Source organism: Bombina bombina, chromosome 6 (genome assembly GCF_027579735.1).
Source record: "Bombina bombina isolate aBomBom1 chromosome 6, aBomBom1.pri, whole genome shotgun sequence".
Lineage (NCBI taxonomy): Eukaryota > Metazoa > Chordata > Amphibia > Anura > Bombinatoridae > Bombina > Bombina bombina.
The window spans coordinates 556,535,060-556,561,107 of record NC_069504.1 but is presented as its reverse complement, the minus strand read 5'-3'; the positions used below and the strand labels follow the sequence as shown (position 1 = coordinate 556,561,107).

The window sequence follows — 26,048 nt, the reverse complement described above, 5'->3', positions numbered from 1 at the left end:
ATGTAATAAGTATTTTATAACTGCTGTCAGAGATGACTATGGGGCCAGGATGTGCAGAAAAGTACAAATATTAAAAGCACTCCGTTCTGAGAATTTTATTTGCTAGATAAGTAGTGAATAAATGATGGTGACAAATATGTGACATTACTATTTGTTAAAGCTAAAGCAAGTGTGTGAGCAATTCATACTTCTGTTACTGGTTATTAGCTGACTGAAACAATTTACTCACAATTAGGGAAGCATGTTGTCTATATTCAGACACATAGATTGTTTCCCTTTTAACCTAAAGGGAGAGGTGGGAAGGAACTGGAGATAAAAAATCCTCAGACCTAAATCCTATTATACCTGAGTAAAGGACAAGGTAGTGCCTAATGCCATGAAATAGTTAATAATTAATAAGAGAGAAAGAACAGAAGCATTCATTTGGCACACTTGGGTGGATAATCATCTCATTCATATATGGTGGGTAATGGCAGTGTGTGTAGTGTGGATTTAATTAAAACTTAACATTTATTATATACAAAGAATAAAATATTTCTAGTGTTGTGGACCATGCCACTGGGAATACACTTTTCATATGTAGCTCAAAAAACTTTCAATAGTACTATCAATGAAAAAAAGAAAAAAACACAAAATATTTGTAGTATAAAATATATTCAGACACCACAGCTCTCATCATATACAAATAATCAGAACAGAATTAAGTGTAGAATTGTATATGTAAAAACAATAAATGTATCTGTTTTCTGTTGCAGCAAGTTGTTTGCCGCTGGGGACTATCTTGCAGCTGTCAACGCTTTCAACCTGGCAATACAGTTAAACCAAAAGCTTCCATCTCTGTACCTCAATCGCTCTGCGTGCCATCTTAAGTTACGTAACCTGCATAAAGCCATTGAAGATTCCTCAAAGGTATAACTTATATCACACTGATGCTTTGTGCTTCTGAAGTTCATTTGTTTTGGTTTAATAAACATACTTTGTAGGCAAAAAGTACATAAAGAATAAAGATCATTGACACAAACCATAAATGTAAGTAAAATATGTTTTTAAAAATAATTTCTTTCCTAAGATACGGTGAGTCCACGGCTTCATCAATTACTGTTGGGAATATCACTCCTGTCCAGCAGGAGGAGGCAAAGAGCACCACATTCAAACTGTTAAGTATCACTCCCCTTCCCACAACCACCAGTCATTCTCTTTGCCTTCACTGCAAGGAGGAGGTGAAGTTTTGGTGTCTGAAGAAGATTGGATTTATTTCACTTCAATCAAGATTTTATTATTTTGAAAGCCAGAGTAGGTTTGCTCTGACCTTTCCTCTCAAGATTGGGTCTAGCCATAGTCCACGTTAGTCTCTTCATTAGGGCAGTGGTGGCTTTAAAGCAGTTAGGAACTTGTGAAGTGGGCTTCACTGAGTTTTCCTAACATGTTGCTGCCCTGGTATAGAAAGCCAGAGTAGGCTTGCTCTGATCTTTCTTTTTCTACAGGTCTCTGTGAGGAGTGGCATCCTTTTATAACTAGTGAGCTGTCCTCCTGCCAGACGGCTAGATGCAGGCAAGTGCTTGGTCTTCTATGTTTGGGTACATGCACTTCTGAAGGGTTTATGCTGGATTATTTTTGGGACATATATATCCTGAGGCAGGACACAGGCACTTATTGTGACTTTAGGAGACATGGGGTTAATATTTTTTGGAGTGAAGTATCCCTGACTTTGTTATAGTTCTTGTGGGTAGAGGATCATTAGGGTTAATTGATCTCTTTATCTCAACATTTAATCTTTTATATTGTGATCCTAAGTTGAATTTCTCTTGCAAGGTGTATCCAGTCCACGGATTCATCCTTTACTTGTGGGATATTCTCATTCCCTACAGGAAGTAGCAAAGAGAGCACACAGCAAAGCTGTCCATATAGCTCCCCCTCTAGCTCCACCCCCAGTCATTCTCTTTGCTGGCTCTAAGCACTAGGGTCTCTCTCGGGAGTGTAAAGTGAATGTGATGTTAGAATGTTTGTTATCTATTCTGGTAAGAGGAGAGGTCAGAAAGCGACTGCTACCTCTCTTTCCTTTTGGCTGAAAAGCATCATCTGTTTGGCCTATGAGACTACTGGCCAGCAGCCTCCTAAAAGAATTACTGCTCATTCTACCAGAGCAGTGGCTTCCACATGGGCTTTCAAAAATGAGGCTTCTGTTGAACAGATTTGTAAGGCAGCGACTTGGTCTTCACTGCTTACTTTTGCCAAATTTTACAAATTCGATACTTTTGCTTCTTCGGAGGCCATTTTTGGGAGAAAGTTTTTGCACGCAGTGGTGCCTTCCGTTTAAGGTACCTGTCTTGTTCCCTCCCTTCATCCGTGTCCTAAAGCTTTGGTATTGGTATCCCACAAGTAAAGGATGAATCCGTGGACTGGATACACCTTGCAAGAGAAAACAGAATTTATGCTTACCTGATAAATTACTTTCTTTTGCGGTGTATCCAGTCCACGGCCCGCCCTGGCATTTAAGTCAGGTAAAAAAAAAATTTTTTTGTTTAAACTACTGTCACCACTGCACCCTATGGTTTCTCCTATTTCTTCCTAACCTTTGGTCAAATGACTGGGGGGTGGAGCTAGAGGGGAAGCTATATGGACAGCTTTGCTGTGTGCTCTCTTTGCTACTTCCTGTAGGGAATGAGAATATCCCACAAGTAAAGGATGAATCCGTGGACTGGATACACCGCAAGAGAAAGTAATTTATCAGGTAAGCATAAATTCTGTTTTTATGTGGTGCCTATGTTTAGTACAGAGGTAAAGTGTTCCTCTAATAATTTTAAAGCTGAAATAGCACAGTGGGCTAAGGAACAATATATTGAGAAATTATTCCTTCTTGGCAGTACAGGCGCCTAGCATAGGCATCAGATGTGTAAGAGGTGCGCTTTTTTAATATCATTTGTAGAGAGCGGCACATTTTTGTTTTTACTTTGTCCTAGAGGTACTGACAGTAAAGTGAACCTGTCAGCAGGTTTTCGCTAAGTTTTGTTTAGCCAGTATGAGACATGCAGTTAAGTTTAATTGCACGTTCTTTCTCTGTGCTGTGTTTGTTCCCGCCTTCTTCTTCTTCATTCTGTTTGGTGGATAAGCGCCATTTTCAACAAAATGGAGCAATGTTTTTTCTGAGCAGGGCATGTGACACGCCCCCCTTTTTTTTCTCTGTCAGAACGTAGCGATGTGTCTGTAAATGCGGATGTTAGTCATGCTACGGAGCTGTGCTTTTTATTTTATTATTATTACACAGTCCTTGGTGAGTTACAATAATCTAGTGACCTTTAGAGGGCGCTACAGATTATTAGATTATATTCTAATGGTGTTCCATTACTAATTCATTTTCCCTAGTGTAGTGCTCACAAATAAACTTTTGTCCACTAATGTTGGTGGTAATACTCTTTTATTTATAAGTTTTGTTTTCTTTCAAACCTATGTTTTGCGACATATTTTTCATGATTCAGTATATATTTCTTCAGGTGTGTCTCATACCCTTCCTTCAGTTATATAAGTATTAAATACCAGGATGTGGGTGCCTCTGTGTTTATTAATAGACTGGTTATGCCCTCTAGCACTATTTGTCATAATTTGTGCTGCATGTGAGCACAATGTCTCTTAGGATGATGCTGTTTTGGCTATGCCACAGTTTTCTCCTTTTACGTCCCAAGCCTCAGTGGCGTCCCATGCACTGCCCCGTGGTTCCTCTCAATCTCCAGGAGGAGTGCATTTGCATACAGAATTTGTTTTTCCTCCGGGGAAATGCAAGAGGACATTTAAAGTTTCAGATAGGAGAGGGACAACCTGTGTAGCAAAAACTCTCTTAAGTCTGGCGAGGAGGATTCGGTAGTTTCTGAGGGTGAAATCTCAAACCTGGAAAGTATAATTCCTTTATCGGAAGTATTAGCCTTCAGATTTAAGCTTGAACACCTTCGTGTATGTTAAAGGAGGTTTTGACTACTTTGGTGCGACTCAGATACGCTTGTCTTTGTCAATCCTAAAGAATCTAGTAAATTTTATAAATACTAGGATTCCTCTGTGGAAGTTTTTCCTGTTCCATACCGTGCTAGGAGATTTTTCACAGGAATGGGAGTAGTCAGGGTTTCCTTTTTCCCCGTCTCCTGTCTTTAAAAAGATGTTTCCTGTTGATGTCTCCATTAAATATCAGAGCGCATGGTGCCTAAAGTAGTAGGGTATTTCTAATCTGGCTTAGAGAACTACGATTCCTAGAGAAGATAGCTGTTCTTTTCAGGATCAATGCTGGTAGTTTACATGGAAGTTTGTATTGCCATTGCGTCAAGTGCGGCATCTTATTGGTGCGATGCTTGTCTGATCCAATTTGGGAAGATCCAGTACAGAATTAAGGCTCTTAAGCTAGCCAATTCTTAATATTCTGATGCTACCATGCAAGTTTTCAGCCGGGAGCCATGATATCTGGCTTTGCTGTACTAGCCTGCAGGGCGTTGTGGACAGTGGATTTTTCCTCTGAGTCCAAGTTTCTGGTGCTTTCATACAAGGAAAGTATGACCTTGTTTGGTCCTGATCTGACAGGAATAGTTCTGGTATTAGAGGTGGAAAAGGATATTTTCTACCACAATCCAAGTGGGGGGTTGAATCTCTCTGTCTTCAAACATGAATACGAGATGTTCCAGATAGGCTGAGGACATAGTACCTCAGGGTTGCTGCATAGTAGTCATTCCTTCCCTACCTGAGCAGTTTCCATCTCTCAATTTTATCTGCAGGCCAGATAACGAGGCATTTTTGTAGTGCGTTTGGGACTTTTCTTCCCTTTGAATAGTTCCAGTTCCTGTAAGGAACAGGGTCTGAATTTTATTCATTCCTGATTGTGGTTTCAGAAAAAGAGGGATTTTTTTCTCTTATAGTAGACCTAAAGTGTCTCAACAAGTTGTCTCAGGGTACCGTTCTTCAAATGGAAACCAGTGGTTTCTTTCTTCCTTTGGTCTAGGAGAGTCAGTTCATGGTGACCTTAGACCTGGGGGACATGTATTTTTAAGTTCCTGAGTTTTGCCTTTCTGTCAAACTCTTTCAGTTTGTGGTTCTTCCATTTAGCCTTGCCATGGCTCTTAGAGGGGGCTATATTGAGCCATCTTTTCAACAAGCAAACTCTCATTCAGAGATCTTGTTGTCTTTCTTCATTCTCTCGGATAGAAGTTGAATCTGAAAATGAGTTCCCTTGTTCCAACTACAGGGGTAGTTTCTTAGGGACCATATTAGTTTCCCTATCTCTGAAAATATTTTGACAGACGTCAGAAAATAGAGGATTTTTCCTCTTGCCTCTTTCGGCACTCTACTGTTTGGCCTTCACTGGATTAATGTATGGATGTAATTGGTCTGATGGTTGCTTCATTGGACATTATCCCTTGCTAAATTCCATCTGAGAGTCTGCTGTTATGCATGTTCAGATAGTAGACCAGGATCTTGTGGCTCTGTCTTGGAGGATAGATCTAGATCTGTCAACATGAGATTTTTTTCTGTGGATCAGAGAGGGGAATTAGTGGTTAAGCGGTCGCTTAGCTTGCGAGAGGTAGCTGGATCATTGTCCATATTCTCAAGAATCTTTTTGGTTTTCTCAGGAGCATCTGTCTCTGGGCACATGCTTCCGGAGACCTTCCTGAGTAATAGTGAACATGGTCGCTAGCTTGTTGGGTTGGTGACTATGGACTTGGGAGGAGTCTGCTTTCCCCATAAACATCTTGGAGTTGAGAGCGATCTTCAATGCTCTGATGGCTTGGCCTCAGTTGTCTTAACTGTTTTTTTCAGGTTCTAGTTGAACAATTTGATCTCAGGGGTTACATTAACCACCTGGGAGGAACCTGGAGTTCCTTTGCCATGATTGCCGTGGTTTGTTCGGTGGTCAGAAGCTTACATTCGTTTTTTAACAACTATTCACATTCAGGAGTGAATGCCAGGAACTGACTTTTTGAGCAGTCAGATTTTTCATCTTGGGGAGTGGGTGCTTCTCCCGGAGGTGTTCTCCAGGTTAGCCCTCAAATGGGGGGTGCTGGAGTTAGAGATGGCAGTACGCCAAGCTTCCAAGTTATGTTAAAGGTCAGGAAATCAGCAGGCTGCTCTGTTGAATACCCTAGCGGTTCCTGGGGATTTTAGTCTGACATACCTGTTCGTCAGTTTACTCCCCTTCCACGGGTCATTGCTCGTCTCAAATGGGAGTGAGCATCGGTATTTTAATAGTTCCTGCATAGTCGCAGGATCTGGTATACAGACCTAGCGGAGATGTAATTCTTCCACCTTGGTGGTTGTTTCTGAGGAAGGACCTTCTAATTCAGGATCAATACTTTCATCCAACTTTTGTTTTCTCTGAAACTTTCAGCTTGAAGATTGAATGCTTAGTTCTGTCTAAGCATGGTTTTTCTGTATCGGTATTTAAGACCATGATTCAGGCTCGCAAGCCTGTTTCTGGTGACTTTTCCCATAAGTTATGGCGTTAATTCCCTGATTGGTGTGAATCCTAGGACTACTCTTGGAAGTAGGGTCAGGATTCCTAGGGGTTTTGCCCTTTCTCCAGAAAAGGACTGGAGGATGGTTGGTCAGTCAGTTCTCTGAAGGTTCAGATTTCTGCATTATCTTTTTCTACACAAGTGTCTGGCAGTTGTGCCAGACATGTAATCTTTTGTCAGACCCTGGTTTGTATCAGGTCTGTGCTTAAAGGGACACTAAACCCAATTATATATATATATATATATATATATATATATATATATATATATATATATATATATATATATATATATATATATATATATATATATTGTGATTCAGATAGAGCATGCAATTTTAAGCAACTTTCTTATTTTACTCCTATTCTAGTTCTCTTGCTATCTTTATTTGAAAAAGAAGGCATCTAAGTTAAGGAGCCAGCCAATTTTTGGTTCAACCCTGGACAGCACTTGTTTATTGGTGGGTGAATTTATCCACCAATCAGCAAGAACAGCCCAGGTTGTTCACCAAAAATGGGCCAGCATCTAAACTTACATTCTTGCTTTTCAAATAAAGATACGAAGAGAATTAAGAAAATATGATAATAGGAGTAAATTAGAAAGTTGCTTCAAAGCGCATGCTCTATCTGACTCATGAAAGAAAAAAAATTGGGTTCAGTGTCCTTTTAAGTCTGTTGCTCCTCTTGGAGTTTTTAACCTTGTTTTAAGGTTTTGCAGCAGGCTCAGTTTGAGCCATAGCATTTCATAGATTTTAAAAAGAAAATATCTTGGAAGTTTTCTTTTTTGCTATATCTTCTGCTCTGAGAGTTTGGGTACTCTCGGATTTGCAGTGTGATTCGCTTTTTCTTATTTTGGATAAGGCGTTTTTTTTATCCTAAGTGGATAGAGTGTTGGGGAATTTGTTGTTCCCTCTCTGTGTCCTCATTCTTATCTCTTGAGGAACGTGTGTGCACAATTCGGATGTTGTGCATGCTTAATATTTTTTTCTGTTGTTTGTTTTCTCCGTAACAGAAAACTACTGCTACTTCTCTTTTCTCTGGTTGAGAAGTTTAATTTGTTTGCTTTTCAGACTGCGGGGCTGCAGTCTCCTGAGAGAGTTATGCCTCAAATCTCGAGGGCTGTCTCTTCTTCTTGGACTTTCACATATGAAGTTCCTGTGGAATAGAATTGCAAGGCAGCAACTTGGTCTTCCTTACATGCTTTTTCCAAATTTTATAAATTTTATATTTTTGCTTTGGCTGAGGATTTTTTTGGGGAGTAAGGTTATTAAAGCGGTGGTGCCTTCTGTTTGAGTCTCCCTGTCTTGTCCCTCCCTATTCATCTGTGCCCTCTAGCTTGGGTATTGATTCCCAACAGTAATTGATGAAGCCGTGGACTCACTGTATCTTAGGAAAGAAAAGAAAGTTTATGCTTACCTGATAAATTTCTTTCTTTCTGGATACGGTGAGTCCACGGCCCCGCCCTTTATTTTAAGACCGTTGTTTTTGACTAAACCTCAGGCACCTTGTGTTACTTCTTTTTTTTCTCTCCATTTTCCTTCGGTCGAATGACTGGGGGTTGTGGGAAGGGAAGTGATACTTAACAGTTTGACTGTGGTGCTCTTTGCCTCCTCCTGCTGGCCAATAGTGATATTCCCAACAGTAATTGATGTTGCTGTGGACTTGCCGTATCCGGAAAGAAAGAAATTTATCAGGTAAGCATACATGTTCTTTTTTTATTAGATGGTTTAATTATGAGTGTAACTGTACTTTGTAATGTATTTCTCATTTGTGATTTTGTTCAACTTTTATGTTTCGCAAAACAGTTAACCAGAGCTCTGAAGTCGCGGTAATCATTTTAGTGTAAATTCCCATTGTGCTCAAGTAATCGTGTTTACTTTCAAGAGTAATACTAACTGTAAGCCTGACAATCACAAACCCCTGCGATAAACCCCTTAACTCTTTGGTGTAAACGTTTGTGCTCCACTTGTAATCTGACCCTAAATAAGAAAATTATAAGATAAAACAAACAAAATGTATGCTTGGCTGATAAATTAATTTCTTTCATGGTGGTGAGAATACACAATCAATTACTTCTGGGATTCAACTCCTGGCCACTAGGCGGAGGCAAAGATTCCCAAAACTTCCAAGAACACTTTATCCCTCTCCCCTCACTGGGATGTCACTCTGACATATAGCCAAGCAAGGAGAAGCAGCATAAAAGATAGGAAAGTACAAAGCAGGGAAAACAGAGGTGCAAAATAGAACTGTCACAAGAATTTAAACATTTTTTTTTTATAAATTGGGCAGGGCTTGTGTACTCTCACCGTCACCGCCATGAAAGAAATTAATTTGTCATTTAAGCATAAATTTTGTTTTCTTTCATAAGGTGGTGAGAGTCCATGATCCGTTACTACTGGGAACTAATACCCAAGTAGTGGAATCCTTTTTAAAAAAAAGTTAAAAGGCAAACGCCTCATTTTCCAGATACAGCTGCTGTGAGGACTTTCCTACCAAAGGCTGCTTCAGAAGAAGCAAAAACAGCAAAATGATTGAATTTAGTAAAAGTATGTAGGGATGACCATGTTGCTGCCTTGCACATTTATTCAACAGAAGCCTCCTTTTTAAATGCCCAGGAAGGGGAAAACTGATCTGATAGAATGGGCTGTAATACGTTTTGGGGGAGACTTTCCCGCCTCCACGTCAGCTTTATGAATTTAAGTTTTAATCAAGAAGCTAAAGTAATGGCTGTGGTCTTCTGGCCTTTATGGGAAATGAATGACTACATGGATTGCTTCTATGTTTTTCTTATTCTTTGCTTATAAATGCAGGCTTTGGAGCTTCTGACACCACCGGTCCCATCCAATGCCTGTGCCAGAATTAAAGCCCATGTGAGGCGCGGAACTGCCTTCTGTGAGCTTGAACTTTATGTGGAAGGTAAGTTTTATTAAAGGGACTTAAACGTTCAAAAGAAAATGCTTTATTGTGTTATATCATTTGATTATTGCACTGTGTCTTGTGTATAATGATGTGTTTACCCCAATAAATGGGTTAAACACATAGTTAAAGTCAGCTCCAGAGCAGCTATGCACTACACATCTGATGAGTCAGTGATGTGTCTAGCCTACTAATTACCATCTAGCTCTCAGTAGTGCATTGCTGCTCCTGAGCTTGCCTGGGTATGTTTTCATCAAAGGATACCAAGAGAACAAAGTAAATTTGATAGCAAGTAAATTGAAAAGACTCTTAAAATTGCATGTTCTGTCTGAATCATGACAGTTTAACCCCTATAATGTATAACATAGTGATAGTTTATATACAAGCAAGTTGTGTGTTTCTTAGTGACTTGTCTGTTTAGAGGTAACCATTTTATATGCAGCTTTCAGTAGCACAGATTTAGAATAGCAAATGGTAATGCTACATAACACATATTTGTTCGAATTGTTAAATAGAGCTACACAATATGTTGACTTTTTAACTACAGCTATTTAAGTGTTCTTGTGGCATCTTAGGGCGATCAAGTTATAAAGTGATCAACGCTTCATGGCACAATGCTTTTTCGATAAATATTTCAAGCGTCCGTCGATGGTTTACGTTTAAATGCAAAAAAAGATGCTGGTCATCATTGATGCCTGAAATAATTAAAGTAACAAGCATGGTGCATTTGAACAAAATACATATAAAGATCTAGGTGTGGAGATAAACTGCCGTGACAATCACCAGAGAATCTAGGACATCTTTAGCTGTTGCAAACCATTTTTTCATGTACATAAGCTTACATGTTTTACCTATTGTAGCTTAGCGTTTTAGGACCCCCTCGGTCATTCTAGGTTGGACTGCTAAATATATAGAAGTGCTCTGGTTAACATAAGCCCTAGGTTGGATGGTCTGAGAAGCCATTAGCAAAATTAGCACAGGTGAACACCTTGAAAGGTTTATGCAAGTAAATTATATGAAGTGTTTCTCAATTCCAGTCCTTGGGGCATACAACAGGACATATTTTCAGGATAACTGACCTAGAGCACCGGTAAGATAATCAGCTGATCTGTAACCATGGTTATTAAGATGCTCGCACCCAAGGTAATCTTGAAAATCTGACTTCTTAGTTCTAGAACTGGAATTTAAAAAAAACCCATAAAGAAATAGCTGATTTTACATATTGAAACTACCACCCAAATGAAAATGTAAATACTGCAGTATTGGCTATAAAAAAGCTAATAAAGAAAAGTCAGCAACAGAAATCAACCTCACCGTGGGGGTTTAGGGGGAACCCCAGCCCATTTGATATGACATTCCTGCAGCTGTTTTAAATTCAACAAACTCTTATCAGCCAAATTACTGATTTCCTTATACCTTTAAATTCTTACTCCAGAAATCTAAGTGCCGAATCACACATAATTCAGACAAGGAAGATCAGAAATGCTTAATATATATTTGTATTACAAAATAAAACAAAATATGCTCAAATGAGAAAAAAAAATGGAGAATGAATCACATATTTATTGCTGTATGGCTCAATAAACACTTGGTGCTGAAAAAGTTTAAAGACAGTGTTTGTTACTTACATGGAATATAATAAATATATGCAATCTCAAGTATTTGTAATATAAAGCTATTTTCTGTGTTAATTTTGATCAATGGCACAATACTGTGGAGCATTAAGTGAAACATAACAGTGAAGGTCACATTAACTGCTGTATACAACAATGGGGAATAGAAGGGTTTTGTATAGCTTTTAAATTAGCACTTAATAGATTCTTAGAACTTGTTGCAAGTATTCTATAAAGACTGACTGAACTAACATGGTGAATGCCTAATGACACTTGAAGGTTTTCTTTATTTGCCACGCAACGCAGTTTGAAGGAACTTGTCTGCTTTTACTTTCAAATTGGCGCATCTTGCTTTGTGTTGATCATTCATTGATTTATTGAGCTATTTGTCTTTTCCACATAGCCAACAACTGACATAGCAAACAAAAAGAAATGTCTTTTCCTAGAAAATAATTGTGCTTTTCTAGTATCTTCCATTTACATGGTTTAACTGAAGAAACCATCAATATATCTGCTTAGACATGTTAGAGTTATTGTGGCTTATACTTAAGTGGGAAGAAATGTCCTTGGAATATAAAATTATTGAAATATCCTTTGAACCTACATTTCTTTTACAAGATACGACGAGTCCACGGATTTCATCCTTACTTGTGGGATTTAACCTCCTGCTAGCAGGAAGTGGCAAAGAGCACCACAGCAGAGCTGTATATATAGCTCCTCACTTCCCTCCACCCCCAGTCATTCTCTTTGCCTGTGTTAGTAATAGGAAGAGGTAAAGTGAGGTGTTAGTTTAGATTCTTCAATCAAGAAGTTTTTTTATTTTAAAATGGTGCCAGTGAGTACTATTTTTCTCAGGGGGAAATCTTCAGTCTATTGTTTCCCAAAAGGAGTGGAGACCTCTTATTTCTTTCATGTAATTGGCAAGAGTCCATAAGCTAGTGACGTATGGGATATACATTCCTACCAGGAGGGGCAAAGTTTCCCAAACCTCAAAATGCCTATAAATACACCCCCCACCACACCCACAATTCAGTTTTTACAAACTTTACCTCCTATGGAGGTGGTGAAGTAAGTTTGTGGTAGATTTGTACGTTGATATGCGCTTCTCAGCATGCTGAAGCCTGGTTCCTCTCAGAGTGCAGTGAATGACTGAGGGATGTGAAGGGAGTATTACCTATTGAATACAATGGTCATCCTAACGAGGATCTATTTCATAGGTTCTCTGTTATCGGTCGTAGAGATTCTTCTCCTACCTCCCTTTTCAGATCGACGATATACTCTTATATACCATTACCTCTACTGATTCTCGTTTCAGTACTGGTTTGGCTATCTACTTTATGTAGATGAGTGTCTTTGGGTAAGTATGTTTTCTTTTATTTATGACACTCTCAGCTATGGTTTGGCACTTTATATGTAAAGTTCTAAATATATGTTTTATACTTATATTTGCCATGATTCAGGTTAATCAGTATATTTCCTTCTTACAGACTGTCAGTTTCATTTTGGGAAATGCATATGAAAAAATTATTTCTTACCTGAAAATTTTTCAAATTGACTTTCTTTTCTAAATTGCGGGCTGTTAGGCTCGCGGGAGCGCAAAATGCTATAATTTATTGCGTATTTTTTGGCGCAAGACTTTTTTGGCGCGAAAATTAAGTTTGTTGACGTAATGTCGTCATTTCCGGCGTCTTAGTTGGCGCTGAGAGTTTTCATGTAGTTGCGTCATCTATGACGCTCGTGTTTGTTGCAGACGTTTTTGGCGGCAAAAAATATTTTGTCAGTTGTGGGCGTCATACTTGGCGCCAGGTTTTTGACATTATTTAAGTCCTTATTTTATTTTGCTTCTGGTTTCCAGAGGCTTATTCTGTTTGCATTTTTTCCCATTCCTGAAACTGTCATATAAGGAAATTGATAATTTTGCTTTATATGTTGTTTTTTCTATTACATATTGCAAGATGTCTCAATCTGACCCTGTCTCAGATTCTACTTCTGGAATGCTGCTGCCTGATGTCGGTTCTACCAAAGCTAAGTGCATTTGTTGTAAACTTGTGGTAACTGTTCCTCCGGCTGTAGTTTGTGTTAGTTGTCATGATAAACTTTCAAACGCAGACAATATTTCCATTAGTAGTAATCCATTACCTGTTGTTGTTCCTTCAACATCTAATGTTCAGGATATTCCTGTTAATGTGAGAGAATTTGTTTCTAATTCTATTCAGAAGGCCCTGTCTGTTATACCACCTTCTAATAAACATAAAAGGTCTTTTAAAACTTCTCATAAATTCAATGAATTTTTAAATGACCGACAGCATTCTGATTTATCTATCTCTGATGAGGATCTATCTGGTTCAGAAGATTCTGCCTCAGATATTGACACTGACAAATCTTCATATTTATTTAAAATGGAGTATATTCGTTCTTTATTAAAAGAGGTGTTGATTGCGCTACTATTCCTACGGCAGATAGTACTTCTTTTAAAGATCCTTTAGATAGTAAGCTTGAATATTATCTAAGGAAGGCTTATTTATGTTCAGGTCATCTTCTTAGGCCTGCTATTTCTTTGGCTGATGTTGCTGTGGCTTCAACTTTTTGGTTGGAAACTTTAGCGCAACAACTACCAGATCCTAATGTGTATAGCATTGTTAAGCTAATTCAACATGCTAATAATTTCATTTGTGATGCCATTTTTTATATCATTAGAATTGAAGTCAGGTATATGTCTTTAGCTATTTTAGCTAGAAGAGCTTTATGGCTTAAATCTTGGAATGCGGATATGACTTCTAAGTCAACGTTACTATCTCTTTCTTTCCAAGGTTGGATTCTATTATTTCAACTGTCACTGGGGGGAAGGGAGCCTTTTTGCCTCAGGATAAAAAAATCTAAAGGTAAATTTAGGGCTGCTAACCGTTTTCGTTCCTTTCGTCAGAATAAGGAACAGAAACCTGACCCTTCCCCTAAAGGAACGGTTTCCAATTGGAAACCTTCTCCAGTCTGGAATAAATCCAAGCCTTTTAGAAAATCAAAATCAGCCCCCAAGTCCGCATGAAGGTGCGGCCCTCATTCCAGCGCAGCTGGTAGGGGGCAGACTAAGATTTTACAAAGATGTTTGGATCAATTCAATCCAAAATCATTGGATCCAGAACATTGTTTCTCAAGGGTACAGAATAGGTTTCAAGGTAAGACCGCCTGTGAGAAGTTTCTTTCTCTCACGCATTCCAGTGAACCCAGTAAAGGCTCAGGCTTTCCTGAAGTGTGTTTCAGACCTGGAGTTATCCGGGGTAATTGTGCCAGTTCCCTTTCCGGAACGGGGTCTGGGTTTTTATTCAAATCTGTTCATTGTTCCAAAGAAAGAGAATTCTTTCAGACCAGTTCTGGATGTAAAAATGTTCAATGTAAGAATACCAACATTCAAGATGGTGACTATAAGGATTATTCTGCCTTTTGTTCAGCAAGGGCATTATATGTCCACAATAGACTTACAGGATGCATATCTTCATATTCCGATTCATCCATATCACTATCAGTTTCTGAGATTCTCTTTTCTAGACAAGCATTACCAATTTGTTGCTCTTCCTTTTGGCCTAGCAACAGCTCCAAGGATCTTTTCAAAGGTTCTCGGTGCCCTACTCTCTGTAATCAGAGAGCGGGGTATTGCGGTGTTTCCTTATTTGGACGATATCTTGGTACTTGACATTCTGCAGAATCTCACACAAATCAACTAGTGTTGTTTCTTCAAAGACATGGTTGGAGGATTATTTTACCAAAAAGTTCCTTGATTCCTCAGACAAGGGTAACCTTTTTAGGATTCCAAATAGATTCAGTATCCATGACTTTGTCTCTAACAGACAAGACGTCTGAAATTGGTTTCAGCTTGTCGAAACCTTCAGTCTGTCATTCCCTTCAGTAGCTATGTGCATGGAGGTTTTAGGTCTCATGACTGCAGCATCGGACGCGATCCCCTTTGCTTGTTTTCACATGAGACCTCTTCAGCTTTGTATGCTGAGCCAATGGTGCAGGGATTATACAAAGATATCACAATTAATATCCTTAAATCCCAATATTCGACTATCTCTGACTTTGTGGTTAGATCACCATCGTTTAGTTCAGGGGGCCTCTTTTGTTCGTCCTACCTGGACTGTGATTACAACAGATGCAAGTCTTTCAGGTTGGGGAGCGGTCTTGGGATCTCTGACAGCGCAGGGGGTTTGGAAATCTCAAGAGGCGAGATTACCAATCAATATTTTGGAACTCCGTGCGATTCTCAGAGCTCTTTAGTTTTGGCCTCTTCTGAAGAGAGAACCGTTTATTTGTTTTCAGACAGACAATGTCACAACCGTGGCGTATGTCAATCATCAAGGTGGGACTCACAGTCCTCAAGCTATGAAAGAAGTATCTCGGATACTTGCATGGGCGGAATCCAGCTCCTGTCTAATCTTTGCAGTCCATATCCCAGGTATAGACAATTGGGAAGCGGATTATCTCAGTCACCAGACTTTACATCCGGGAGAATGGTCTCTTTACCCAGATGTGTTTTTTCAGATTGTTCAGATGTCGGGGCTTCCAGAAATAGATCTGATGGCTTCTCATCTAAACAGGAAACTTCCCAGGTATCTGTCCAGGTCCAGGGATCCTCAGGCAGAAGCAGTGGATGCGTTGTCACTTCCTTGGAATTATCAACCTGCTTATGTCTTTCCGCCTCTAGTTCTTGTTCCAAGAGTGATTTCCAAAATCATAATGGATCGTTCATTTCTACTGCTGGTGGCTCCAGCATGGCCACACAGGTTTTGGTATGCGGATCTTGTTCGGATGTCCAGTTGCCAACCTTGGCCACTTCCGTTAAGGCCAGACCTTCTATCTCAAGGCCCATTTTTCCATCAGGAGCTCAAATCATTAAATTTGAAGGTATGGAGATTGAACGCATAGTGCTTAGTCATAGAGGTTTCTCTGACTCAGTGATTAATACTATGTTGCAGGCTCGCAAACTGTGTCTAGAAAGATTTATTACTGAGTTTGGAAGACTTACATATTATGGTGTTCTCATAAATTCTCTTGGCATTCTTTTAGAATTCCTTGAATTTTACAGTTTCTTCAGGATGGTTTGGATAAGGGTTTGTCTGCAAGTTCCTTGAAAGGACAAATCTCTGTTCTTTCTGTTCTGTTCCACAGAAAAATTGCTAATCTTCCTGATATTCATTGTTTTGTACAGGCTTTTGTTCGTATCAAGCCTGTCATTAAGCCAATTTCTCCTCCTTGGAGTCTTAATTTGGTTTTGAGGGCTTTACAGGCTCCTCCGTTTGAGCCTATGCATTCTCTGGACATTAAATTCCTTTCTTGGAAAGTATTGTTCTTTTTGGCCATCTCTTCAGCTAGAAGAGTTTCCCTTTTCTGATTTTTCATCAGGATAAGGCGGTTTTGCGGACTTCATTTAAATTTTTTGTGAATTCCAACAACATTAGTAGAGAAATTGTTGTCCCTTCGTTGTATCCGAATCTTAAGAATTCTTTGGAAAGATCTTTACATTCTTTGGATGTGGTAAGGACTTTGAAATATTATGTTGAAGCTACTAAAGATTTCAGAAAGACTTCTAGTCTATTTGTTATCTTTTCTGGTTCTAGGAAAGGTCAGAAGGCTTCTGGTTCTAGGAAAGGTCAGAAGGCTTCTGCCATTTCTTTGGCGTCTTGGTTAAAGCTTTTGATTCACCATGCTTATTTGGAGTCGGGTAAATCCCCGCCTCAGAGGATTACGGCTCATTCTACTAGGTCAGTTTCTACTTCCTGGGCTTTTAAGAATGAAGCTTCTGTTGATCAGATTTGCAAAGCAGCTACTTTGTCTTCTTTGCATACTTTTACTAAATTTTACCATTTTGATGTTTTCTCTTCTTCAGAAGCAGTCTTTGGTAGAAAAGTACTTCAGGTAGCTGTTTCAGTTTGATTCTTCTGCTTATAATTTCATTTTTTTTCATTATAAAGATTAAAACTTTTTATTTGGGTTGTGGATTATTTTTTCAGCGGAATTGGCTGTCTTTATTTTTATCCCTCCCTCTCTAGTGACTCTTGCGTGGAAGTTCCACATCTTGGGTATATGCTATCCCATACATCACTAGCTCATGGACTCTTGCCAATTACATGAAAGAAAACATAATTTATGTAAGAACTTACCTGATAAATTCATTTCTTTCATATTGGCAAGATTCCATGATGCCCACCCTTTTTATGGTGGTTATGATTTTTTTGTATAAAGCACAATTATTCCAATTCCTTGTTGATGCTTTCGCTCCTTTCTTATCACCCCACTTCTTGGCTATTCGTTAAACTGAATTGTGGGTGTGGTGGGGGGTGTATTTATAGGCATTTTGAGGTTTGGGAAACTTTGCCCCTCCTGGTAGGAATGTATATCCATACGTCACTAGCTCATGGACTCTTGCCAATATGAAAGAAATGAATTTATCAGGTAAGTTCTTACATAAATTATGTTTTTCTGCCCTGATGTTGATGATCTTAGCAAATCTTCAGTGTGGAGAACGGTGTCTTGCTACAAGCAGTATTGAGGTATGTTCAGTCTTTTGTTTCTGGGGAGACTTGATGCATCAGAACAGGCTGACATTTTTCCCTATATGGGGAGGGGTAAGCAGTATGCACTATAGGAAAGGAAATGGTGTACCTGGAATCCCTTTATACTAATTGCCAAAGTATGTAAATATATCTTTGCGGCTTATTCAAGGGCTGGACGCTGGGAGCCGCGGTTTGCTTAAGGGATGTTAAATGTTATCCTGGCCTGAGGGATGCAGTGTTACGATGTTTTCACTTGAATACAAGAGGGCACATGGCTTTATTTTTTTTATACGTCGACAGGTTTGTTTTTACTTTGCGACCCATGCGGGTCTTAGTCAGAATTAGAGTCTGGGGCTCCGGTGGGACCTAAGTTATCTCAGCTTTCGAAGGGTCTTTAAAGCTACTCAGCCTATAGCAGTGTATTCTGGGGGCAGGTAGGCGCCACAGCAGAGCTGTGTCGTGGTGCAGGGGCCAAATTAAAATTAATAAATAATTTACTGTTAAAATTGATCTATACTGTGTTCTTGCATATCTCAGCAAGTGTATGCTGATAGAGTATTTTGGGCACTTTAAAATTATTTTTTTCTGCCACAAACACTTTTTTGAAGTTATCAGAAAAATAGTTGCGCTTTTAAAATTTAAAGGCGCAGTACAGTTTTTTTACATTAACATTTTTGCCTATAATTTGAATCAGAGCTCAATATTTTAAGCAGAGTACGACTATTATTAATATTGCTAGTCTGTTTAACATGTCTGACACTGAGGAGGAAACTCCTTGTTCTATGTGTTTAGATGCCACTGTGGAACCCCCTCTGATTTTTTGTCCCTCGTGTACTGAGAGGGCCTTACAATGTAAAGCACAGATTTTATGTAAAAGGATGATTCTCAGTCTGAGGAGAATCAGGGTATACAGCTAACTTCTCCCCAAGCATCACAACCTCTAACGCCCACCCAAGCGACGCCTTGTTCTTCAACCGCTTCTAATTCATTTACTCTGCAGGATATCGCTGCAGTTATGTCAACTACCCTTACAGAGGTATTATCTAAGTTGCCAGTGTTACAGGGTAAACGCAGTAGGACAGAGGTAAATGTGAATACTGAGCCTCTGATGCTTTGTTAGCTATTTCCGATGTACCCTCACAGGGATCTGAATTGGGGGTCAGGGAACTTCTGTCTGAGGGGGAACTTTCCGATTCGGGCAGTGCGTTACCTCAGACGGACTCGGACGTCATGTCCTTTAGATTTAAGCTTGAACACCTCCGCCTGTTACTTCGGGAGGTCTTAGCGACTCTGGATGACTGTGACTCTATTGTGGTACCACCAGAGAAATTGTGTAAAATGGACAAATACTTAGAGGTACCTGTTTACACTGATGTTTTTCCGGTTCCTAAGAGAATCTTGGAGGTTATTAAGAGGGAATGGGACAGACCGGGTATCCCTTTCTCACCCTCTCCTAATTTCAAGAAAATGTATCCCATATCTAACACTGTTCAGGACTCTTGGCAAACAGTCCCTAAGGTGGAAGGAGCTATATCTACCCTGGCTAAGCGTACAACTATTCCTATTGAGGACAGTTGTGCTTTTAAAGACCCTATGGATAAGAAATTGGAGGGTCTTCTAAAGAAATTTTTTATTCATCAGGGTTTCCTTTTACAACCAACGGCCTGCATTGTTCCAGTTACCACCGTGGCGGCCTTCTGGTTTGATGCTTTAGAAGAGTCTCTTAAGACTGAGACTCCTTTAGAGGATATTGTAGATAGAATTAAGGCTCTTAAGCTGGCTAATTCTTTCATTACAGATGCCGCCTTTCAGATTGCCAAGTTGGCGGCTAAGAATGCCGGATTTGCTATTTTAGCGCGTAGAGCATTATGGTTAAAATCTTGGTCTGCTGATGTGTCATCTAAGTCAAAGCTTTTGGCTATTCCTTTCAATGGGAAAACCCTATTTGGGCCTGACTTGAAAGAAATCATTTCTGACATTACGGGAGGTAAGGGTCATCTCCTACCTCAGGATAGAACTTCTAAACTGAGGGGTAAACAGAATAATTTTCGTTCCTTTCAGAACTTTAAAGGAGTCCCCTCTTCTTCCTCTTCTTCCGCCAAGCAGGAAGGGAATTTTGCTCAGGCCAAGTCCGTCTGGAGACCCAACCAGGCTTGGAACTAGGGTAAACAACACAAGAAGCCCGCTGCTACTACCAAGACAGCATGAAGGAGCCTCCTCTGATCCGGGACCGGATCTAGTAGGGGGCAGACTTTCTCTTTTTGCCCAGGCTTGGGTAAGAGACGTTCAGGATCCTTGGACACTGGAAATTGTGTCCCAAGGATATCAGCTGGAATTCAAAAGTTCTCTCCCAAGGGGGAGGTTTCTGCTTTCAGGATTGTCTGCAGACCAGACAAAAAGAGAGGCGTTCTTACATTGTGTAAAAGACCTCTCTACTATGGGAGTAATTCGTCCCGTTCCAAGACTGGAACAGGGACAGGGGTTTTACTCAAATCTTTTCGTGGTCCCCAAAAAAGTGGGCATGTTTCGACCCATTTTAGGTTTAAAGCAAGTTTCTCAGAGTCCCATCCTTCAAAATGGAGACTATTCAAACAATTCTGCCATTGATCCAGGAGGGTCAATATATGACTACCGTGGACTTGAAGGATGCATACCTTCATATTCCTATCCACAAGGATCGTCATCAGTTCCTAAGGTTTGCCTTCCTGGACAAACATTTTCAGTTCATGACTCTTCCCTTCGGGTTGGCCACTGCACCCAGGATCTTCACGAAGGTTCTAGGGTCCCTTCTGGCGGTTCTCAGGCCGCGGGGTATTGCAGTGGCGCCTTATCTAGACTATATTCTTATCCAGGTGTCGTCTTACCATCTGACAAAGTCTCATACAGACATGGTTCTGTCCTTTCTAGGGACTCACGGGTGGAAGGTGAATCTAGAAAAGAGTTCATTAATTCCACAGACCAGGGTTCCCTTCCTGGGAACTCTAATAGATTCCATTTCGATGAAAATTTTCTTGAGAGGTCAGAAAGTTAAAGATTCTGAATACATGCCGAGCCCTTCAGTCCAATCCTCAGCCAGTGGCTCAGTGCATGGAGGTAATTGGATTGATGGTGGCGGCAATGGACATCATTCCGTTTGCTCGTTTTCATCTCAGACCGCTACAACTGACCATGCTAAGGCAGTGGAATGGAGATTATACAAATTTGTCTCCTCAGATAGATCTGGATCAGGAGACAAGAGACTCTCTTCTTTGGTGGTTGTCGCAGGATCATCTGTCCCAAGGGATGTGCTTCCGCAGACCCTCATGGGTGATAGTGACAACGGACGCCAGCTTACTAGGTTGGGGTGCAGTCTGGAATTCCCTGAAGGCTCAGGGTGTGTGGATTCGGTCAGAGTCTCTACTTCTAATCAATATTCTGGAATTAAGAGCAATATTCAATGCACTTCAGGCTTGGCCTCAGTTGGCTTCGGCCAGATTCATCCATTTTCAGACGGACAACATTAAGACTGTGGCTTAGATCAATCATCAGAGAGGAACAAGAAGTTCCTTAGCGATGACAGAAGTATCCAAGATAATTCGGTGGGCAGAGGCTCACTCTTGTTATCTGTCGGCAATCTACATCCCAGGAGTGGACAACTGGGAAGGGGATTTTTTGAGCATACAGACGTTCCATCTGGGGGAGTGGGAACTTCATCCGGAGGTCTTTGCCACCCTGATTCTCAGATGGGGCAGACCGGAATTGGATCTGATGGCGTCTCGTCAGAATGCCAAACTCCTGAGATATGGATCCAGGTCACGGGATCCTCAAGCCAAACTGATAGATGCCTTGGCAGTGCCTTGGTCGTGCAACCTAGCTTATGTGTTTCCACCGTTTGCTCTCCTTCCCCGGTTGATTGCTCGGATCAAAAAGGAGAGGGCTTCAGTAATTCTAAGCGCGCCTGCGTGGCCTCGCAGGACTTGGTATGCCGATCTAGGGGACATGTCCTCTCTGCCGCCGTGGAAGCTTCCATTGAGGCAGGACCTTCTCATTCAGGGATCCTTCCAACAGCCAAATCTAGTTTCTCTGCAACTGACTGCTTGGAGATTGAACGCTTGATTTTATCTAAGCGGGGGTTCTCTGAATCGGTCATTGATACATTGATTCAGGCACGTAAGCCTGTTACTAGAAAGATCTACCATAAGATATGGCGTAAATATCTTTTTTGGTGTGAATCCAAGGGCTACTTATGGAGTAGAGTTAGGATTCCCAGTATTCTGTCTTTTCTCCAGGAATGATTGGAGAAAGGGTTATCAGCGAGTTCCTTAAAGGGACAGATCTCTGCTTTGTCAATTTTACTACACAAACGTTTGGCAGATGTTCCAGACGTTCAGTCTTTTTGTCAGGCTCTAACCAGAATTAAGCCTGTGTTTAGACCAATTGCTCCACCCTGGAGTTTGAATTTTAGTTCTTAATGTTCTTCAAGGGGTTCCGTTTGAACCCATGTATTCCATAGATATTAAGTTTTATATTTGGTTGCTATTTCTTCTGCTCGTAGAGTCTCTGAGCTTTCAGCATTACAATGTGACTCGCCTTACCTTATCTTTCATTCTGATAAGGAGGTTCTACGTACCAAACCTGGGTTCCTTCCTAAGGTTGTTTCAAATAAGAATATTAATCAGGAAATTGTTGTTCCTTCATTATGTCCTAATCCTTCTTCTAAAAAGGAGCATCTGTTGCATAACTTGGACGTGGTTTGTGCCTTGAAGTTTTACTTGCAGGCGACTAAGGATTTCCGTCAATCATCTTCATTATTCATTGTTTTTTCTGGCATGCGTAGGGGTCAGAAAGCTACACTATCTCTCTTTCTTTTTGGCTGAAGAGTATCATCCGCCTGGCATATGAAACTGATGGACAGCAGCCTCCTGAAAGAATTACGGCTCATTCTACTAGGGCTTTGGCTTCCTCATGGGCATTTAAAAATGATGCTTCTGTTGAACAGATTTGCAAGGCTGCAACTTGGTCGTCTCTTCATACTTTTTACAAATTTTACAAATTTGATACTTTTGCTTCTTCTGAGGATGGTTTTGGGAGAAAGGTTCTTCAAGCAGTGGTGCTTTCCGTTTAGGTCCCTGTCTTGTCCCTCCCTTTCATCCGTGTCCTATTGCTTTGGTATTGTATCCCACAAGTAAGGATGAAATCCGTGGACTCGTCGTATCTTGTAAAAGAAAAGGAAATTCATGCTTACCTGATAAATTTATTTCTTTTACGATACGACGAGTCCACGGCCCACCCTGTCATTTTTCAAGACAGTTATGTACTTATTTTTATTTATTTATTTATTTATTTTATAAACTTCAGTCACCTTTGCACCTTTGGCTTTTCCTTTCTCTTCCTAACTTCGGTCGAATGACTGGAGGTGGAGGGAAGGCAGGAGCTATATATACAGCTCTGCTGTGGTGCTCTTTGCCACTTCCTGCTAGCAGGAGGTTAAATCCCACAAGTAAGGATGAAATCCGTGGACTCGTCGTATCGTAAAAGAAATACATTTATCAGGTAAGCATAAATTTCCTTTTTTTAATATCTGACTTTTTTTTTATAAAGCTGCATAACTTGTTAAAATCACATCATGTTGTAGAGAACATTTTAGAGCAAATATTTACTTCAGCATTCTTTCATATGTAGTAGAACAATTTTATTTCAATAGTCAAGAATGTAGAGTATTTAAGATGTAATGTTTTTCATTTTGTGGGGTGGGGGGATTTCATTTCAGAATAGCACACTTTTTAACGTTTGATCAGAAATTAAAGCTGTGACATGAACAGGTTTTTTTGCCTTTGAAATTTCTAGTTTTTGTTTGTAAAAATTGTATTTGTGTATCATGTGCATTTGTAGTGTGTGTGTAACATAGATTGTGCTTGCATGGTGTATTTGTGTAGTGTATGTGTAGCATATAGTGCTCACATTGCGTATGTGTGTAGCATATATAGTGCTTGTGTGGAGTATGTGTGTGTGTAGCATATATAGTGCTTGCATGGTATATGTGTAGTTTTTGTGTAGTATATGTGTGTAGCATATATAGTGCTTACATGGTATGTTAGTGAAGTGTATGTGTGTAGTCTTTTTGTTGTGTATGTGTGTAGGATATATAATGCTTGCATGGTGTATGTGTGTAGTGTTTTTGTTGTGTATGTGTGTAACATATATAATGCTTGCATGGTGTATGTGTGCAGTAGTATATGTGTGTAGTGTTTTTGTAGTGTATATGTGTAGGATATATAATGCTTGCATGGTGTATGTGTGTAGTGTTTTTGTAGTGTATGTGTGTAACATATATAGTGCTTGCATGGTGTATGTGTGTAGGATAGATAATGCTTGGATGGTGTATGTGTGTAGTGTTTTTGTAGTGCATGTGTGTAACATATATAGTGCTTGCATGGTGTATGTGTGTAGTAGTATATGTCTGTAGTGTTTTTGTAGTGTATGTGTGTGGGATATATAATGCTTGCATGGTGTATGTGTGTAGTAGTGTATGTCTGTAGTATTTTTGTAGTGTATGTGTGTAACATATATAGTGCTTGCATGGTGTATGTGTGTAGTAGTGTATGTGTGTAGTATTTTTGTAGTGTATGTGTGTAACATATATAGTGCTTGCATGGTGTATGTGTGTAGTAGTGTATGTGTATAGAGTATGTGTGTAGCATATATAGTGCTTGCATTGTATATATGTGTAGTGTTTGTGTGGGTAGTGTGTGTTTAGTATGTCTATAATATTTGTTGTGTATTGTTTGTGTGCGCACATAGTCTGGCAGTACAAGTTATATGCATGCCAACATTTATAAGGATTGGTGCAGTGGTTTTGCTGTAGGCTTGGCTAATCATTTTCAATGATAAGATGGGAAATAAGTTACTTTTTTTTTCCCAACACTTAATAACTCCATACATATTTGACCAGTTATACTTCATATATTTATTATTTCCCATTATTGAATGTGCCCACAAAAGTACTATGTTTCAATTAAATGTACACTACTATGCAAAAGGATAGGCAGGTGTGAAAAAATGCTGTAAAATAAGAATGCTTTCAAACATAGAAATGTTAATAGTTTATTTTTTATCTATTAACAAAATGCAAAGTGAGTAAACAGAAGAAAAACCTAATTCAAATCAATTTTTGGTGTGACCACCTTTTATCTTCAAAAAAACCTCCGTTCTCGGTACACTTGCACACAGTTTTACAAGGAACTTGACAGGTAGATTGTTACAAACATCTTGGAGAACTAACCACAATTCTGTGGATTTAGGCAGCCTCAGTTTCTTCTCTTAGTGTAATCCCATACAGACCCAATGATGTTGAGCTCAGAGCTCTGTGTGGGCCATACCATCACTTCCAGGATTCCTTGTTCTTCTTTATGCTGAAGATTGTTCAAAGTACTGATTGGCTAAATGTTTTAGGTCGTTGTCATGCTGCAGAATACTTTTGGCACCAATCAGATGTCTCCCTGATGGTATTGTATGGTGGATAACATCTGCCTGTACTTCTCAGCATTGAATAATTCTGAATAAAACCCCAACTCCAATTGCAGAAATTTAGCCCCAAACTTGCAAGAACCACCACAATGGTTCACTGTTGCCTGCAGGCTTGCATTCTTGTACTACTGTTTCTCTCTACCGATAAAAAAAGCTACTCCCAAATGCTGATCGATATAATAAAATAGTATTTATTTTACAAAATTCCTATAAAAAAATAATAAAACATATATACTGTATATAAAAACTCTGAGTGACACCGGTGTCTTTGAAGCCCTATAGTAACAAAGTGATTCTGCTGTACTGAAATGATACAAGTTATATCACATATAGCATAAAATCCTAATACAATTATTATGCAATTCTAGCAAATATACATCTAGGAGGAAATAGTATTTGTACAGGAGTATTCTCCTATCAGAATTGTGGATGGGGGTAGATATTGGCAGATAATTGTTGTTGATCTTGTGTACACTTAGTCTGTTGTATATGAATGGATTCAAAGTATAGTCACCTAGTATCCTTGTATGATTAGGATCTCCAGTGGTAAGAATCATTTACTCACGTGATAGACCCGTTTTTGTTGTTGTTAGTCTTCTGCCTGCGGGCTGTATTTCCAAGCAGTAAAAACATAATTTATGCTTACCTGATAAATTTATTTCTCTTGTAGTGTGTTCAGTCCACGGGTCATCCATTACTTATGGGATATATTCTCCTCCCCAACAGGAAGTTGCAAGAGGATCACCCAAGCAGAGCTGCTATATAGCTCCTCCCCTCACATGTCATATCCAGTCATTCGACCGAAACAAGACGAGAAAGGAGAAACCATAGGGTGCAGTGGTGACTGGAGTTATAATTTCAAAATTTAGAACCTGCCTCAAATAGACAGGGCGGGCCGTGGACTGAACACACTACAAGAGAAATAAATTTATCAGGTAAGCATAAATTATGTTTTCTCTTGTTAAGTGTGTTCAGTCCACG

The 26,048-nt window shown here is 39.6% G+C and overlaps 1 protein-coding gene across 1 annotated transcript in view; it reads left to right on the top strand.

Moving 5' to 3' along the window:
* The window catches only part of DNAAF4 (dynein axonemal assembly factor 4), a 173,917-nt gene that overhangs the window by 113,418 nt on the left and 34,451 nt on the right, over positions 1 to 26,048 (top strand). The window contains exons 7-8 of the mRNA XM_053719338.1: positions 756 to 909; positions 9,295 to 9,400. Coding sequence (XP_053575313.1) covers positions 756 to 909; positions 9,295 to 9,400 — 260 coding nt within the window. The remainder of the gene's footprint in view (positions 1 to 755; positions 910 to 9,294; positions 9,401 to 26,048) is intronic.